Here is a 16,613-nt window from a genome sequence, read left to right on the forward strand (position 1 = left end):
GGAGAGGAAGACAATCTGTTTTGTGTGTAGAATAAATGAAGGCCTACCAACGAAGAATTAAACTGTTTTTTTGGATGATTTATTACCTCAACAATTAGATTACTTGTCTCTAAAACAGTTGGAGCACTAAATTGGGTTAATTTAGGCCCAAAAACATGGATTTTCCAAAAAAATAGCAAAACAAAACCAAACAAAACCAAAACCAAAACCAAAACACGCAATGGCGGTTTTGCAAAACCAAAACCAAAACCAAAACACGACGGTAATCCAGATCCAAAACCGAATCCAAAACCAAAACACGGGGGTCAGTGACCATCTCTAGTTAGAAGCCATGACAGGCTACTCAGACTTAGATACTTAGATACTGGATTCTGTACAGCTGTGCAATTCTCTGAGCTATAACAAATTGTCCTCTTTCTGTATCTACTGTTGCCATGGACATTGCCATCTTTGAATGCTTGGTACTTACAGCTGAGTGTGCGAGTCATGGGAATGAGACAGGTGTTTCAATTAAGCACCATATGTTCTTGTCTCACTGTCTCTCCAGTGCTGGTGATAGTCTGACTTTCTGGTCATAGTACTCGCTCAGCTACTGTGAACCTATGTGACTCTTGTCTGCTGCCTATTAACAAATACTGCTTTGGAAAACATATTACTCTTGACTTCTATCTGCCCACAAACTCTGCTTTGGAAACAGTTTACGTTTGACTTCTGCCTGCCTACGACTACTGCTTTGGAAAACAGAATATATTTGTTTTCTGCCTGACAAACAAACTTTGCTGTGAATCACAGACTTTTCTTGTCTGCCAACTGCTAGAAAACCCTGCTTTACTTATCAGATTTTGTTACTTTACAACTAGCATCTGAAATTGGACAGCGAGTCAGACTAGGCTTTCCACTCTGCCTTCCAGGGTAGTTTACGGAACATTACCATCTAATGAGTTTGTCACCATCGGCAGGATAGATGACTGTTGCTGAAAACTCTGGCAGCTATCCAGAGCTAATTGGTTACCTGCTAGTTATTCACTTGGTGTTACTCACATCACCACTTGAGAAGGCTTCTCCTTTTCATACAGCAACAGCAGCAAGCATCAGCACACCTTTTCTAGCTGAGACCAAGGGGTATATTTACTAAACTTTGGGTTTAAAAAAGGGGAGATCTTGCCTATAGCACCCATCAGATTCTAGGTATCATTTATTTAGCACATTCTACAAGAAGACAGCTAAAATATGATTGGTTGCTATAGGCAACATCTCCACTTTTTCAAGCCCAGTTTAGTAAATATATCCCCAAGAATGAGCCAGCCATTCTTTATTTTTATTAGACTTATTATGAAGATTGCATGCTGGTGTGTCTCGCCCTTTCTAAACTTAGAGCCAGCTTAAGTAAGTTTGCACTACTTTAGAGTAATTCCCTTGAGTATCTGAATACAAACAAGCACAACACACTCTTACAGAAGGTTTGTAAAGGTGAACACCTCCATTAGAATGTTCTGCAAATATTACTTATCAGTCTCGGTTCATAACAATCAGGAGCCTTGTTAATTTTTCATCTCTCTCCCCATGTATTATTAATCTGTTACCTCAGCCCTAGTCATAAGCACTGAAAGATTGCAGCCCTTTCCAATAGCATTGAATGGAGACCCAAACCATTTTACAACTTTATGGGTGTAGGGGAAGCTAGTTAGAAAAGAGCAGGTTTGTCAATGTGGACAGACCATTTAAAAAGAGACATTTCTTAGGCCACTATTACTTCATACCCTTACAGCCTAACTAGAAGAAAAATGGGGGTCCCTCTGCAGGAACTGACACTGTTACCATTCAAAAAATCTAACAAATCTAGGCCAATGGGAAATTGGTATCGCCATACACCCTATGGTGCAAGGTGAGAATGTGACTCAGACTGGATATTTAGTCTCATGGATTTTCCACAGAATTTATGGATTTTATTACATAATATAAGTAATAAATGAGAAGAAATAGGATAATATTACTTACCATGAGCTTTTTATGTTTGGAAAGATATGGTTCCATTAGTTGAGTCTCCTCGTGATCGAGTTTCAAGAGTTCAGTAGTGGCATTGGCCAAATGTCCTGAGGAGTGATGGATAAGGAAATTAAATGTATCTATTAAAATAATAAATTATATACCTTGCTTATAAATGGTGTGTCATTTGCCTGGACATGGCACTGGTTTATTACACCTACTGATCAATTCCATTCATCTCCCTCTACTAATAATACTGTCTGCCCTATAACATGCATGGACATATGAATAACGTAGGATCACATTACTAAATATTTGATTTTAAAAATAATAGGGTCTTGGCACTTTATTGCATTAAATTTTTGGGGTCTATTTATCAATAGGCGAAATTTGAAGTATTCAACTGGCTTAGTGCTTCTCCCTATTTACCAAAGCACAGGGGGGTGATAGCCTTTGCCAGGAGCCTCCAACAAAGCCTAGGAGGAAATCTATTTACCATGTACAGCTGTGGTATAGGTACCACCGCTATATTCCTATCGCTATCGCCATCTGAAGCTAATAGAGGCTCTCCTCCAGGATTTTATTATTAAAATGGGATGTAGTCAAACTGTCTATACCATAATGTCAACAGTCATAATGTCTAAATGTTCCTAGTATCTACACAATTAAAATGTCGACATGCATAATGTCTACACATTGTCAACATGTAAAATGTGTGCAGGGATGTAATGTTGGCATAAATATATATATGTAAAAAAAACCTTCAATACATGTAAAAAAACGGCAGTAAATGTATTAAAAACCACAAAAACACAGTGCCCCTAAACTGTTTAACCAATGCTAGTGCTGCCAGCTTAGGCTGGTAGTAGCAAAATCAGGCAAACAAAACGAGGGTCCCCCCATTTTACAACTGCCAGCCTGGGCTGACGGCCCTATTGCAGGAAAGCCCACATCGTGGGGCCCGCCTGCCATACTGCAAAACCAACCCTCAGGCCGGACAGCACGGGCCTGGATTCCCTAGGGGCATCAGGTCCGCAAAAAAACATGCGGACCCCTCCTATGTTTAACCAGCCTAGCTGATAGCACTAACTGGTCCCAATCTCCACTGTAAGCCACACTCGCTCCTCGTTTCAGCTGTGCCCTCTTCCGCTTAGAATGTAAGCTGTCTAATAAGCAAGGTCCTCCATACCATTTGTTTTCATGTCTGCATTTATTTTGTCTGCCTTGTATGTCTTTGTTTTATGTATGTCCTGTTTTCCATACCATACGGCGCTGTGGAAAATTATCATAATAATAATAATAATGATATTATTATTATTAATAATAATAATAATAATAATAATAATAATAATAACAGCACTGGGGCTCTTCCCATACCCTTGGGAAAGTGGGTGTGGGGTAATATTAATTAAGTCTATAAATTCATTTGGTCCCTGGTGCATCACAGCATGCCCAGTCTGCCATTAAGTGCATGGGCATGCTAATGTTTGTAGTACTACAAGCAACAGCATACCTATGGCTGCCAGGGCATACTGGCACTTGGGGAACCACAAGTGCCAACATGCTCTAACACCCAGGGCCCACTGGGACCTGTAGTTTACCAGGGCAAAATTTAAATAAAACACACACACACACACACACACACACACACACACACACACACACACACACACACGTTTAAAAAACTTTTATTTGAAATAGAAACACCCCTACACTAACCTCATTCACCCTCTTTATTCATCACCTATATCAATTCTCTTCATTTGTAATAAATACTTGGCTTGACAAAATAAATCTGTAAGGGATTCTTGGCTTGGCAAAATTAAAAATCCTTATATGTGACGTAATACTAGCTCCTAAGAGCTCCTGACACAAATGAGCTCTTACTGGCAGTTCAGTCATAGCCAAAAGTTTTGAGAATGACACAAATATTATTTTACAAAGTCTACTGCCTCAGTTTTTATGATGGCAATTTGCATATACACCAGAGTGTCATGAAGAGTGATCAGATGAATTGCAATTAATTTCAAAGTCCCTCTTTGCCATGACAATGAACTTTGTCCCAAAAGAACATTTACACTGCATTTCAGCCCTGCCACAATAGGACCAGCTGACATCAGGTTATTGATTCTCTCGTTAACACTGGTAAGAGTGTTGACGAGGACAAGGCTGGAGATCACTCTGTCATGCTGATTTAGAATAACAGACTGAAAGCTTTAAAAGGAGGGTGGTGCTTGAAATCATTGTTCTTCCTCTGTTAACCATGGTTATCTGCAATGAAACACATGCAGTCATCACTGCTTTGAACAAAAAGGGCTTCATAGGCAAGGATGTTGCTGCTGGTAAGATTGCACCTAAATCAACCATTTATCGGATCATCAAGAACTTCAAGGAGCGAGGTTCAGTAGTTGTGAAGAAGGCTTCAGGGCACCCAAGAACGTCCAGCAAGTGCCAGGACCGTCTCCTAAAGTTGATTCAGCTGCGGGATCGGGGCACCACCAGTGCAGATCTTGCTGAGGGATGGCAGCAGGCAGGTGTGAGTGCGAAGCGAGGCGAAGACTTTTGGAGGATGGCCTGGTGTCAAGAAGGCCAGCAAAGAAGCCACTTCTCTCCAGGAAAAACATCAGAGACAGACTGATATTCTGCAAAAGGTACAGGGATTGGACTGCTGCTGACTGTGGTAAAGTAATTTTCTCTGACAAATCCCATTTCAGATTGTTTGGGGCATCTGGAAAAACGCTTGTCGGGAGAAGGAAAGGTGAGTGCTACCATCAGTCCTGTGTTATGCCAACAATAAAGCATCCTAAAGACCATTCATGTGTGGGGTTGCTTCTAAGCCAAGGAAGTGGGCTCACTCACAATTTTGCCTAAGAACACAGCCATGAATAAAGAATGGTACCAAAACATCCTCCACAAGCAACTTCTCCCAACCATCCAAGAACAGTTTGGTGACGAACAATGCCTTTTCCAGCACGATGGAGCACCTTGCCATTAGGCAAAAGTGATAACTAAGTGGCTCAGGGACCAAAACATTGAAATTTTGGGTCCATGGCCAGGAATCTCCCCAGACCTTAATCCCATTGAGAACTTGTGGTCAATCCTCACGACAAACAAAATCCCCCAAATTCTGACAAACTCCAAATATTGTTTAGGCAAGAATGGGCGGCCATCAGTCAGTATGTGGCCTAGAAGTTGATTGACAACATGCCAGGGTGAATTACAGAGGTCTTCAAAAAGAAGGGTCAACACTGCAAATATTGACTCTTTGGATAAACTTAATATAATTGTCAATAAAAGCCTTTGACACTTATGAATTGCTTGTAATTTTATTTCAGTATACCATAGCAACATCTGACAAAAAGGTATAAAAACACTGAAGCAGCAAACTTTGTGAAAACCAATACTTGTGTCATTCTCAAAACTTTTGGCCATCACTGTATATAACATGGGGAGTTCCATGAGCTCTTATGAGCTAGTATTTGCACCAGAAGGTCTTTGGAGCCAGTATTGCATTACGTTTGAGGTTTTTTTATTTTGCCAAGCCAAGGATCCCTGGATTTATTACAGATGAAGAGCTTGGATCTAGATGAGCAATAAAGAGGTTGAATGAGGTGTGTTTATTTTAAATAAAATTATTTTTAAACTTGTGTGTATGTTTTATTTAGTTTTTTCCTTGGTGCATTACAGGTACCTGCATCCCCAAACACTTAATGGTAGCCTGGGCATGCTGGATCCTGTAGTGCACAAGGGACAAAATGGATTTTTACACGTAAACAGTTAATATTACCTCACATTACCCACACCAACCGCCCCAGGGGTGTGGAAAGAGCCCTAATGCTATCACGGGCAGGTTAAACCTAGGGGGGTGAGGACCATCCTGGGGCTGGTCTGGCATTATGGCAGGGGGACCCCATGCTCCGGGTGCCACCAGCCCAGTCTGGCAAAGCCTAGTGCTGGTAATAGTAAAGTCGGGGGATCCCCAAGCTTTTTGACACCCCAATTTTGCTAGTACCTGACTAGGCTGGTAGCACTAAGGTTGGTTAAGCTGTTTGTGGGGGAGCACACTGCTTCATTATTCTTTTAACATTTATTGCAGTTTTTCTTTTACATGTATTGCTGTTTTTTCTGTTTACATCTATTTATTTATGTCGACATTTTGAGTGTTGACATTACAATCCTGTACACATTTTACATGTCAATATTTTGAATTTATGAACGTAGACATTTCATACCCAACCCAATAAAATAAATGTTTTCCTTTTTTTTTTTTTTAGTTTAAATTAAAAAAAAATATCTGCCCGGTGTAATGTTTGTCTTAAAGTGGGCGGTAGAAGAAGATCTTCCATATTGCCTAATGTTACTAAAAAGACTCCTTTATCTCATATCTGTCCGGGATGTCCCCAGTTCTGAAGTGAGGATAGAACAACATGTAGCCAATCAGGTCTTCGAAATATTCACAGCAGTGAGTGCGCTAATCTTGTGGACAGTGACCTCTCCATTTGTGTAATTGTGTTAGTGTGGGCTAAGTAAGGTTTGACATGATGTGAGAAGGCGAATGGAGACAAACAGGAATTCACGGACAGAGTTAGTGGAAGGAGCAGGTTCACCAAACAGAACAGAGTAGTAATGTGAGGCCCCCATCAAATTGGTGCAGGAACACTGCTGTGTGAAACATATCTATGAAACAAAGTTCACACAAACAATTGTTTAGTTTTTTTTACTACCTATAGCTCAAAATTATAGCTTAATTGAAGCTCACAATTGTAACTGGTCTCTTCATACTTTTGATACCTGTCATGAATATTTTTTAAAGGTTATCCTTCCCACTTGACTTAGCAAAAGGCAGCCAGCTAAGATGGCCACTTACGGCGGATCTCAGCGGTGGCGTACTTTGGGATCAAGGAATCTATGGTAAGTTCCGGGTGAAGAATACATCCATGAGTGTAGGCATCCATCGGAAGGCTCTCCAGGATATCTCTATATTGGACGACCCTGGAATGGAGAAGACTCCCAGCTTCTGGTATTACCTGTGGAATAAGTTCTGGAATGGAAATAAAAACAAGCTTAACATTTTTTTTAGAGAACACACAGCACAAATCTCGAGCATATGTAGTCCGAGACCTAATACATTCGACTTTAGGAACTCAAAATTTACATGCTTGGTGTCTCATTTATGACCCAAGATGTTATTTCTGGCTGGAAGTTAGATATTCCCTATAAGAACAGATTTGGCTTGCTTGATTGACCATATTAGATATAAAAATTTTACTTTTTTTCTGTAAGAACTTTGGAATTATCATGTTCACCTAATTTAGGGGCGTATTTAACAGACAGCGAAAAGCCCTATAGCCCCCGCAAGCAATAAATTCACTGTGCTTCACTGCCATTATCTTCCTCATGCAAAGCATGGTGAAGCTTGTTTAACATTTATGGTTTTGGTACACATACAATAAATACCATGAATATTAAATAGGCTTCACCATGCTTTGCATGTGTAAGATAATGGCAGTGAAACACAGTGAATTTATTGCTGGGCTTTTCGCTATCCGATAAAATTCCGAAAATTAATGAAAAAATGCTTTATTTAAATGAAACATATTTCAGTGGTGAATACATTTAAAATAGGTTTTCAATTTTGTCATATTTTAAATCTATGTTTAACATATCTTCCCTTTATTTTAGCTTTTTTATTGCCAAGTAGAACTGAAAGTCCAAGTCTTAGCTTTCAGTTTCACGAAGCATGCATGAATCGGCTAGTCAGGTCCAGTGGAAATATATGTAGAAGTGGTGGTATGGAAAATGTATTGGAAATGTGAGTGAAAAGTTTTACAATAAAGGCAGTATGAGAAGTGGCAGTACGGCATTACACTGCATACACCCCCACTTTAACTGGCCAGGAAAGCAATATTTTACCTTTATTGCTCTAGTCCAGTATCTGTAAGATTTTTATCAGCAGTAAAATATCATTGGTATCACTGTGTTTTCTTAAATAGGTTCCCAAGTCTTTATTTATGCAGCACCAATATATTCTGTGGTTTATAAACTGAAATAAACGTGTTACATCAGGCACAAATCCGAATCATGATAACCATGGCTTTCAATAAATGATTAGGTAACCTCGGAGCAGACGTCTCCTTGTTCTTTTTGTATTAATTGTTGCCATTCTCTGTGCTTCTAGTAATTATCAGCAAATAGCAATCTTTCACAGCCAATCAGGATTTTTTTAGGACTGTTAAGATACACTGTATAGTGGGATACACAGTATCAAAGAAAATATTAAATGCACAAGGCATTCTAGCTGGCGTGTCACATGCAATAAATACACATAATAATACATGCCTAGCATACAAATAAGAAAATCTGCTTCCAGGCTGGACTGCCTCTAAAACACAGCCCACATTTGTGTTCATGCTCACTATTGTGTCTACTGTCTAGCTCGGCGGTTCCCAAAGTGTGCGCCGCGGCTCCCAAGGGTGCCGCGGCACTGTCACAGGGGTGCTGCGTGCCGGCTATAGAAAAAACAAACAACACAAAAACTTACCAATGCGCACGGCGCCGGGACCCAGCATCCACCTCTCTCACGCAGCTTGTCACTGAATATCGACATTCAGTGACAAGCTGCGTGAGAGAGCATGACAGAGGAGGGGGGACCAGCGTGACAGAGGGCAGAGGAGGGGGGACCAGCGTGACAGAGGGCAGAGGAGGGGGGACAGCGTGAGAGAGGGCAGAGGAGGGGGGACAGCGTGAGAGAGGGCAGAGGAGGGGGGACAGCGTGAGAGAGGGCAGAGGAGGGGGGACAGCGTGAGAGAGGGCAACGTGAGAGAGGGCAGCGTGAGAGAGGGCAGCGTGAGAGAGGGCAGCGTGAGAGTGGTGGATGCTGGGTCCCGGCACCACGCGGATTGGTAAGTTTTTGTGTTGTTTGTTTTTTCTATGGCTGGCGCGCGGCAGAGGGGACAGCGGAGGGGGGACAGCGTGGCAAAGGAGGGGAGACAGCGTGGCAGAGAAGGGGGGACCAGCGTGACAGAGGAGGGGGGACCAGCGTGACAGAGGTCAGAGGAGGGGGGACCAGCGTGACAGAGGTCAGAGGAGGGGGGACCAGCGTGACAGAGGTCAGAAGAAGGGGGACCAGCGTGACAGAGGACAGAGGAGGGGGAACAGCGTGAGACAGGGCAGAGGAGGGGGGACAGCGTGAGAGAGGGCAGAGGGGGCAGCATGAGAGAGGGCAGAGTGTGAGGGGGCATAGTGTCTGGGGGCAAAGGAGGCAGAGTGTCTGGATGCAGAAGGGGCAGAATGTGTGTATGCAGAGGGGGCAGAGTGTGTGGATGCAGAGGGGGCATTTTTGCATACAACTAAATAAGTATTTCTGTCCAGACCTAAATACTTATTACAATTTTTTGACACAACTACATCCAAAATAGGACTGCTCAGTAATTATTTTCGAGGGGTGCATTGAAAAAATTAAGGAGACTAAGGGTGCCGCGAACTGCAAAAGTTTGGGAACCACTGGTCTAGCTATTGTGTCTGTTGTCTCTCTATTGTGCCTATTGTCTCACAACTGTTCCTATTGACTCACTATTGTGCCTACTGTCTCACTATTGTGTCTGTTGGTTGTCTCACTACTGTGTCTGTTAGTGACACTGCTGACCAAGTACAGCAGGAGCTGAGTTTAGACTGTGCAGTGGCTGCTGCCAATGATTGTTTTACTAAAAGCAGGGCAGTGTGTCAATGTACTTAAAACAAAATTATGCTTCACATCATTCTCTCTCTCTTAAAGTGTACTCATCAACTACACACAGAGTGGCAGCTATTTTGTGGGGGGAACCATTATTCAGACTTTCAATTCACTAGAAACTAGTGACATTACTGATAGATGAGGCACAAAGTCATTAGTCATTAGCATCAAACTGACCCATATTTAAAGTAGATGCTGCCCTAGGCATTGTGAGTAATTGCCCCCTAAATGAGTAATTCTGCACCCAAAAGCTGACACCCATCTTGGCAACACCCCTTCTCCATTATTTTAACCCGGAGAAATATATGATGCCAACAAGCAAGTAGCAAAAAAAGGAAAATTAAAAATATAAATACAATTAACATGAAAACATTTCTATGACGACACATGAATAGTGCTGCCCTACACATGTGCCTAGTTTTCCTTTGTAGTAAATATAGTCCTGGTTCTTAGTATTTGGTTAGGCTGCATACTCAGAAATGCCAGATGCAGAAAACATGATCCCTCTCCCAGAGGCTATCAGACCACTGTTGAAAAGCAATGGGGCTCACCATTGATTGTTGGCGCCCATTGTCATTAACAAGATTGGGACCTCTAAAGTGTCCACTACAATGTCTACAATATAATGACTGAGGTCCCTAAAATCCCTGCCCATTATACTAGTAAAATATAAACACACAATTTTAAAGTGAACTTTAATTGAGTAAATTTTTAAAAAAATCCAAAGCCATTGTTTCCACTGCAAGGGTCATAATTGTGTTAATTACACTAAGCCCTGCAGCCCAGGAGAGTTGTACAGAGCATCAGGGTGTGTCAACGAGCAGCCATTACCCTCTGGGTAGGGAACACTGATTTTTTCAAGCAACTCACACATAAAGGCACCAGCCCTCCGTTGACCAGGCAGCGGTTGATCTCAATGTTATAGTTTAAACCAGGGTTGTCCAGCACTCCTGTAAATGTGGCCCAGAAGGAGTTTTGGTTGTGGCAAGGGGGTAGCACTGTTAATGGAAAAAAAAATCCTGCAAAAAAAAGAAAAGAAAATACTTACCTTGCGGTTACGCGGTCACGTCAGCTGGTACTCCGGCTCCCTCCCTTGTCTCCTCCTCTGTGCGGTGCTCGCAGTGAATGTCGGGCATGATGTCATCACGCCCAACATCCATTGCGGAGCGCAGCACAGAGGAGTCACCCGCGCGAGAAGAACAATCAGCAGCACAGAATTGGAGAAAAGAAGAGAAGAGGACAGGAGAACAAGCCGATTAAAAGGTAAGTTAAGGGGGATTTTTTTTATTATTTCAAGGGACGCTGACCAGTGAATAAAAGTCACCTGGTCCTGGAGTATCAAGGACCTTATCTCCCTGCTACATACTTCTACTTGTATTACTAATGGGGCATTATATATTATTCTCTTTGGCCCATTATAAGTTGTTATCCCTTAACTAACCTAGTGGTGTAATTAGCAAAACAGGTCACAATTTGGGGTCACAGTGATGTATATGTCAGGTACCGCAGGCCTGGTCAGGGCACCCTGATATACAATGCCTGGCTTAAATGCACTTTATTGATATTGCATCGAAACAATACAAAAAGTGATTATAGTATAATAACTAGAGAGGATTTTTTGAACAGGGCGATTTAAAGGTAAGTATAGGGGGATTTGAAAAAAAAGTGATATATATATATATATATATATATCACTTTTTTTCTCATATATATATATATATATATATATATATATATATATATGTTAACTATGTTTTCTATGTTTTTTTGGATGATCAGCTATCATTATTGTTAGTGTATCTTATGTGCGGCCCAAACCAACTCGTCGTCTTCCAATGTGGCCCAGGGAAGCTAAAAGGTTGGACACCCCTGGTTTAAACCTACCAAGGCTCTCTAGCACTGGGACTTGTTGAGGATCTGGGAGGAAGTCTCAGCTTTTAAATATTTGTTTATTTATATGTTATATTATAATTGTAATAAAACATGTAAATAAGTGCACATGTGTATAGTACAAGAAGAGGCCTTCAGCAGATAAGTGCATATCTAGTCCGAAAAATGTAATAAAGTTTCAAACACAATAAAGTGACAACTAATGAAGACAGCCCTATTTTATGGGTTTAGGGAAAAAACTAAAGTGGAACAGTAGTTACAGACTGTGTCTTATTACCTTACAGTGCGTGAAGAATGCCTGGACAACTGCCCAATGCCACCCATCTTAATATAGTGGAGGATTTAACATAAAATCCAGATACATTATCTTGTCTCCTAACATTCCTGATGTTAAAATCAGGTTATGTTAGGCTGCACCAGGTGAGACTCCAATATGCTCAAGCCATGACTCCTTAATCATGAGACCATACACCCACATCACAAGGCCCCACCCCTTTTTACTCTATTTATGTAAGTCATAAACAAGGTTAAACAGCATGACAAGTATAATAGTCAATAGTTTACATACAATAATAAAAAATGAGGTGCAGTATAAAGTATAGCAGTATGAAGTATACAAAAAATTACATTGGCTCTAACATACTGTATATTTGAAAACATTTTAGAAATAGGCACTTATGAGTCTAAAACCTTTGGTTGTCACTCTCCCGATCATTTACAAGTCATAGCACTTAATAAAGCCGAGAGGCAGTCATAATTTAGGTCTTTACCAGTCTTAACAGCTTGCTGTTCCCAGATGGCATTTTAAGAAGGAAATTAAACTGTGATCAGAGACTTCTCTGCAGACACAAACAATACAGGAAATGCACATAAAAAAATGTAGGCTCTGGTTACTCATGTTGATTGCACTGATTGAAGGTGCTTAAAATATATTATAGCTTGTAACAGCCAGATAAGAAAGGTACATAGGATTTATTGAGCTGTAAAACTATTTTTTTTTGTATAAGTATTTTTACACTATGCTTTAAACTTTGGTGTCATTTACAATGTGTAGGTGTCTCTTGCACCAGCTTGTGTGTGCAGATTTTGTGGCTGGTCTTACATTGGATCTGGACCCCTCCTTCCTTTACCTTCCATGTGCTGTAGGTTCACTTATGCATTCTTATTGCTAACATGCTCATTAATGTAATGTTTTCTGTAACTGTTCAATTCACAATAACTTTTATTATTAACAGCCGTGGATAGTGGAAAAAAGAGTTGTGTGTGTATCCTCCATGTGTTTTACGTAATTGTTGTGCACCTAAGAACAGGCTTGACTTCATATTGAAAATTCTAGTTTACATCACCTTCAAACAGGTGGAAATATCTACATAAAGTCTTCCACCCACTGCAAATAAATGGCATGCCTTTAAATTTGCCAAGTGAACAACTTTTTGCTTATTAAAATTTCTATTAAGCCACCGTTTAGTTTTTTGGGGATTTTTATGCTGCGTTACACAGTAACATTTGTCTACATAGTTACACCCATGATCTGCCCACTGTCCAGCAATTTGGTTCAAAAGTAGTCTTGGTGATGCCACAAATGCTTAATGTTTGGACTCTGCACTGCTCTTCTACAATTACATGTTACTTGTACTTTGTGGGTCTTGCAGTTTACACAATGTCACTGACACAAGCAGTACAAGAGTGTAAAGATTCTCTGTAAGCAGAAATACTATTTATGGGTTTAAGGAAAAAATTAAAGTGGAACAGTAGTTACAGACTGTGTCTCATTACCTTGCAGTGCATGAAGAATGCCTGGACAACTGCCCAATGACACCTATCTTAATATAGTGGAGGATTTAACATAACATCTAGGTACATTATCTTGTCTCCTAACATTCTGGACGTTAAAATCAGGTTATTTTAGGCTGCACCAGGTGAGACTCCAATATGCTCAAGCCATGTCTCCATAACCATGAGACCATACACCCACATCACAAGGCCACACCCCCTTTTGGCCACAGAAATCTGCACTGACCTGTGAAAAATGGTACTGTTGGGAAGTATACAATCTGTTAATGTCCACTGCTTATGTCTTGTTGCCAGACAGTGTCACTGGAAATTGTATTCAAATGTCGACAACTATATATTCATGAGCTTTTAGGTACTACATAGGAGTCAAAGAAACACAAGATTGTTTACACTCCAACTATTAAATAAAATACAGCAAAGAGATATGATAAGAAACCATTAAATGACTCAAGTCAATTTGAATTCTACATCTACCTCAATGTCGTAATAAAGGCCTACAATGTAGACAGCCAGGGCTTTGGTTTACATATTAGTGGGTCCTTGGGAGACAGAGCCCCCAGTATTTAGCTTAATTAACATACTGGTTAAAAATAAGCCACCATTTTTTATGTATTATATATACAAATCAATGTACTGTACATTGTCTATTGCAACTTCTGTAAATTAGATAATAGCAACTTCTGATGCTAGAATGCCCCAATTATACATAAAGCACATTACCAGTTCAAATATAAATAACAGTAATTTCATACATTCGAAGTGTAGGCTAAAACATAGAGTTGTGGACTAAGCTGACCTAGTGAGAGATCATACATGGACTTTTAACTCTTGCCCCGCAGCTCTGTAAATGTCCGCTCAATTTTAATGAATAGTTTCCATTTTTTTTGAAATCCAATTATTTCTGCAGAAGTAAGAATTCATAAACAACATTTACCTCCCACAAAATTAGTTTCAACATAGTCGATGATCTGGTTATAGTCACTGATGATATTGTCTCCATGGATAACCACTGGTACTTCTTCCCCAAGATTGAGACGCATGAACCATGGCTCTTTCTGTTCTGCGAGAGGCAGACTGACATCTCGCTCATCACACGGCAATCCTTTTTCCGCAATCACAAGACGTATCTGCAAGTGGAGCAGCAATTACAAACAGAATACAAGTTTCCACTTTTACAATGACAGATGTAATACACAGTGGAGGCTTCCGTTATGTGGACTTAATCAAAAGACCTGAAAATGCAGACTATCAATTCATTATAAACAAATTACATTGCTGGTGCTACCCTCAGTGATGTCCCATTCCTACTGAGCTAATAGGCTGTTGATGCATCATTACTCTCTAGTTCCTAATAAATGGATGGGTTACATTTTTTGAATATTTGTTCAGAGCATAAAATGACAGCTGCCACCGAACATCATTTACGAGTTGCATCCAAATGCTTTTGTTTTGCAACTGTGCACCTAGGAGGTCCGCCCAGCACCGTTCAAGGTATGCGTCTATCCTCCCCTCTCTTGAGACACTTCTGCATGCTAGAAGTTCACCTTGATGTGCAGAGATGTGGAAGTCACCATACATATATTGGGACATGGATACAGTCTTTATTACAGGCAGCACTTTCATGTATTTATTTTTTTGTTTAGAAGTGCATTTCTGAAGTGCTATTAGAAGGTTCAAGATGTGTCCCATTTAAAATATAGAATGAGGCCTGATCTTAGGTCTTTGAGCTGGTGCAAAATTCAGATACGTTGTGGACTGGAAATAACTATGTACCCCTCTGCACAGCAAAAAATGTCCTTCATAATGCACCTGCCCCAAAAAGAGATGCTGGGCTGGTACCACCCAATGTATGGGAGATGAACAATGAGGAGTCCCCTAGCCAAAGCCACACCTAGCATCAGGCTATGACAGGTGGGGCTCTGTCCCACTATAACAGGGAAATCAGTAACAAATGGTCCCTAGGGGAATCAGGCTTGCAAAAAAAATTTAAATGTGGCCTAAACGAGGCCCATTATACGTTCTATTATACCTCCGCAATCATGAAGAATTGAAATGAAAGACAGACCCGATGAATGATAGATAGATACGTATCCTCAATAACCAAACCACAATGAAGAGCTACAGCAAAATTATTTTTTTATAATTATTTTGAAGTAAAATGTCAGTTAATCTGACCACATTACACACTGCGACCATAAGTGGATACTTCCGACCTGGTGACTTAAAGAAAGACGTATAATTTAAAACTACAGACTGTTGTCACAACTACTTTCTGCATTTCTGATATATAATAAATATATATATATATATATATATATATATATATATATATATATATATACACACACACATACATACATACATACATACATACTATACTCATTGGGGGGAATTCAATTTCCCCCGAAGTACCACCGCGCTCAAACTATTACAGTTATTACGGTAATAGTGCGCGTAGTTACGGTAGTTTTAACGCCAGCTTTTTGCTCGCAGCTCCCTGATATTAATATTAATATCCATAAAGCGGCGGTACTTCGGAGGGAATTGAATTCCCTCCATTCAGTCAGTTTCATTTTCTGTCAAATTTTCAGGGGCAGAATTTCCTATAGATTGACAAGCTTAGCGGACAACCAACCCTTTAAAACACCAATTTTCGAAGCAAACAATATACTCATATCCTATGCATAAAAATGCATCTGAATCGATGTTTGTGAATCTCATACCTGCGTGTCCATATGCCTGGAGAGGCGGAATGGTGGCACACAACATTATCATCATCATCAATTTATATAGTGTCATAATTTTTTTTATTCCATTTTCATCAATAATTAATTGGGTGTACAAAGCAGAAGGGGGGAGGGTCCAAAATAGTTTTTTAATGTTGTACAATAAAAAAAAAATGGTTACCAAATGATACCACATTTTCTTAAAGAAACCAGAAGCTATACACTATACCAGCGTTGGCTAACCTGTTACACTCCAGATGTTGTGAAACTACAAGTCCCAGCATACCCGTCCAGCAATAAGCTGCTATATATTGGCAAAGCATGCTGGGACTTGTAGTTTCACAACACCTGGAGTGTCACAGGTTAGCCAACACTACAATATACTCTAACCATTTGCATGAGAGAGATGTCCTAACGTATTCAAATCTCTCAGTTGTAGCAAAGCTTGTGGTAAGATTGGGGAACGTTTAGAACTTCAATTGTTA

The 16,613-nt window shown here is 40.3% G+C and overlaps 1 protein-coding gene across 1 annotated transcript in view; it reads right to left on the bottom strand.

Moving 5' to 3' along the window:
- The window catches only part of GDAP1L1 (ganglioside induced differentiation associated protein 1 like 1), a 51,731-nt gene that overhangs the window by 21,580 nt on the left and 13,538 nt on the right, over window positions 1–16,613 (bottom strand). Inside the window, exons 2-4 of the mRNA XM_075176825.1 lie at window positions 14,337–14,529; window positions 6,854–7,027; window positions 1,999–2,093 (exon numbers count right to left, since the gene is read on the bottom strand). Of these exons, the coding sequence (XP_075032926.1) occupies window positions 1,999–2,093; window positions 6,854–7,027; window positions 14,337–14,529 (462 nt within the window). The remainder of the gene's footprint in view (window positions 1–1,998; window positions 2,094–6,853; window positions 7,028–14,336; window positions 14,530–16,613) is intronic.

Source organism: Mixophyes fleayi, chromosome 6 (genome assembly GCF_038048845.1).
Source record: "Mixophyes fleayi isolate aMixFle1 chromosome 6, aMixFle1.hap1, whole genome shotgun sequence".
In the NCBI taxonomy this organism is placed as follows: domain Eukaryota; kingdom Metazoa; phylum Chordata; class Amphibia; order Anura; family Limnodynastidae; genus Mixophyes; species Mixophyes fleayi.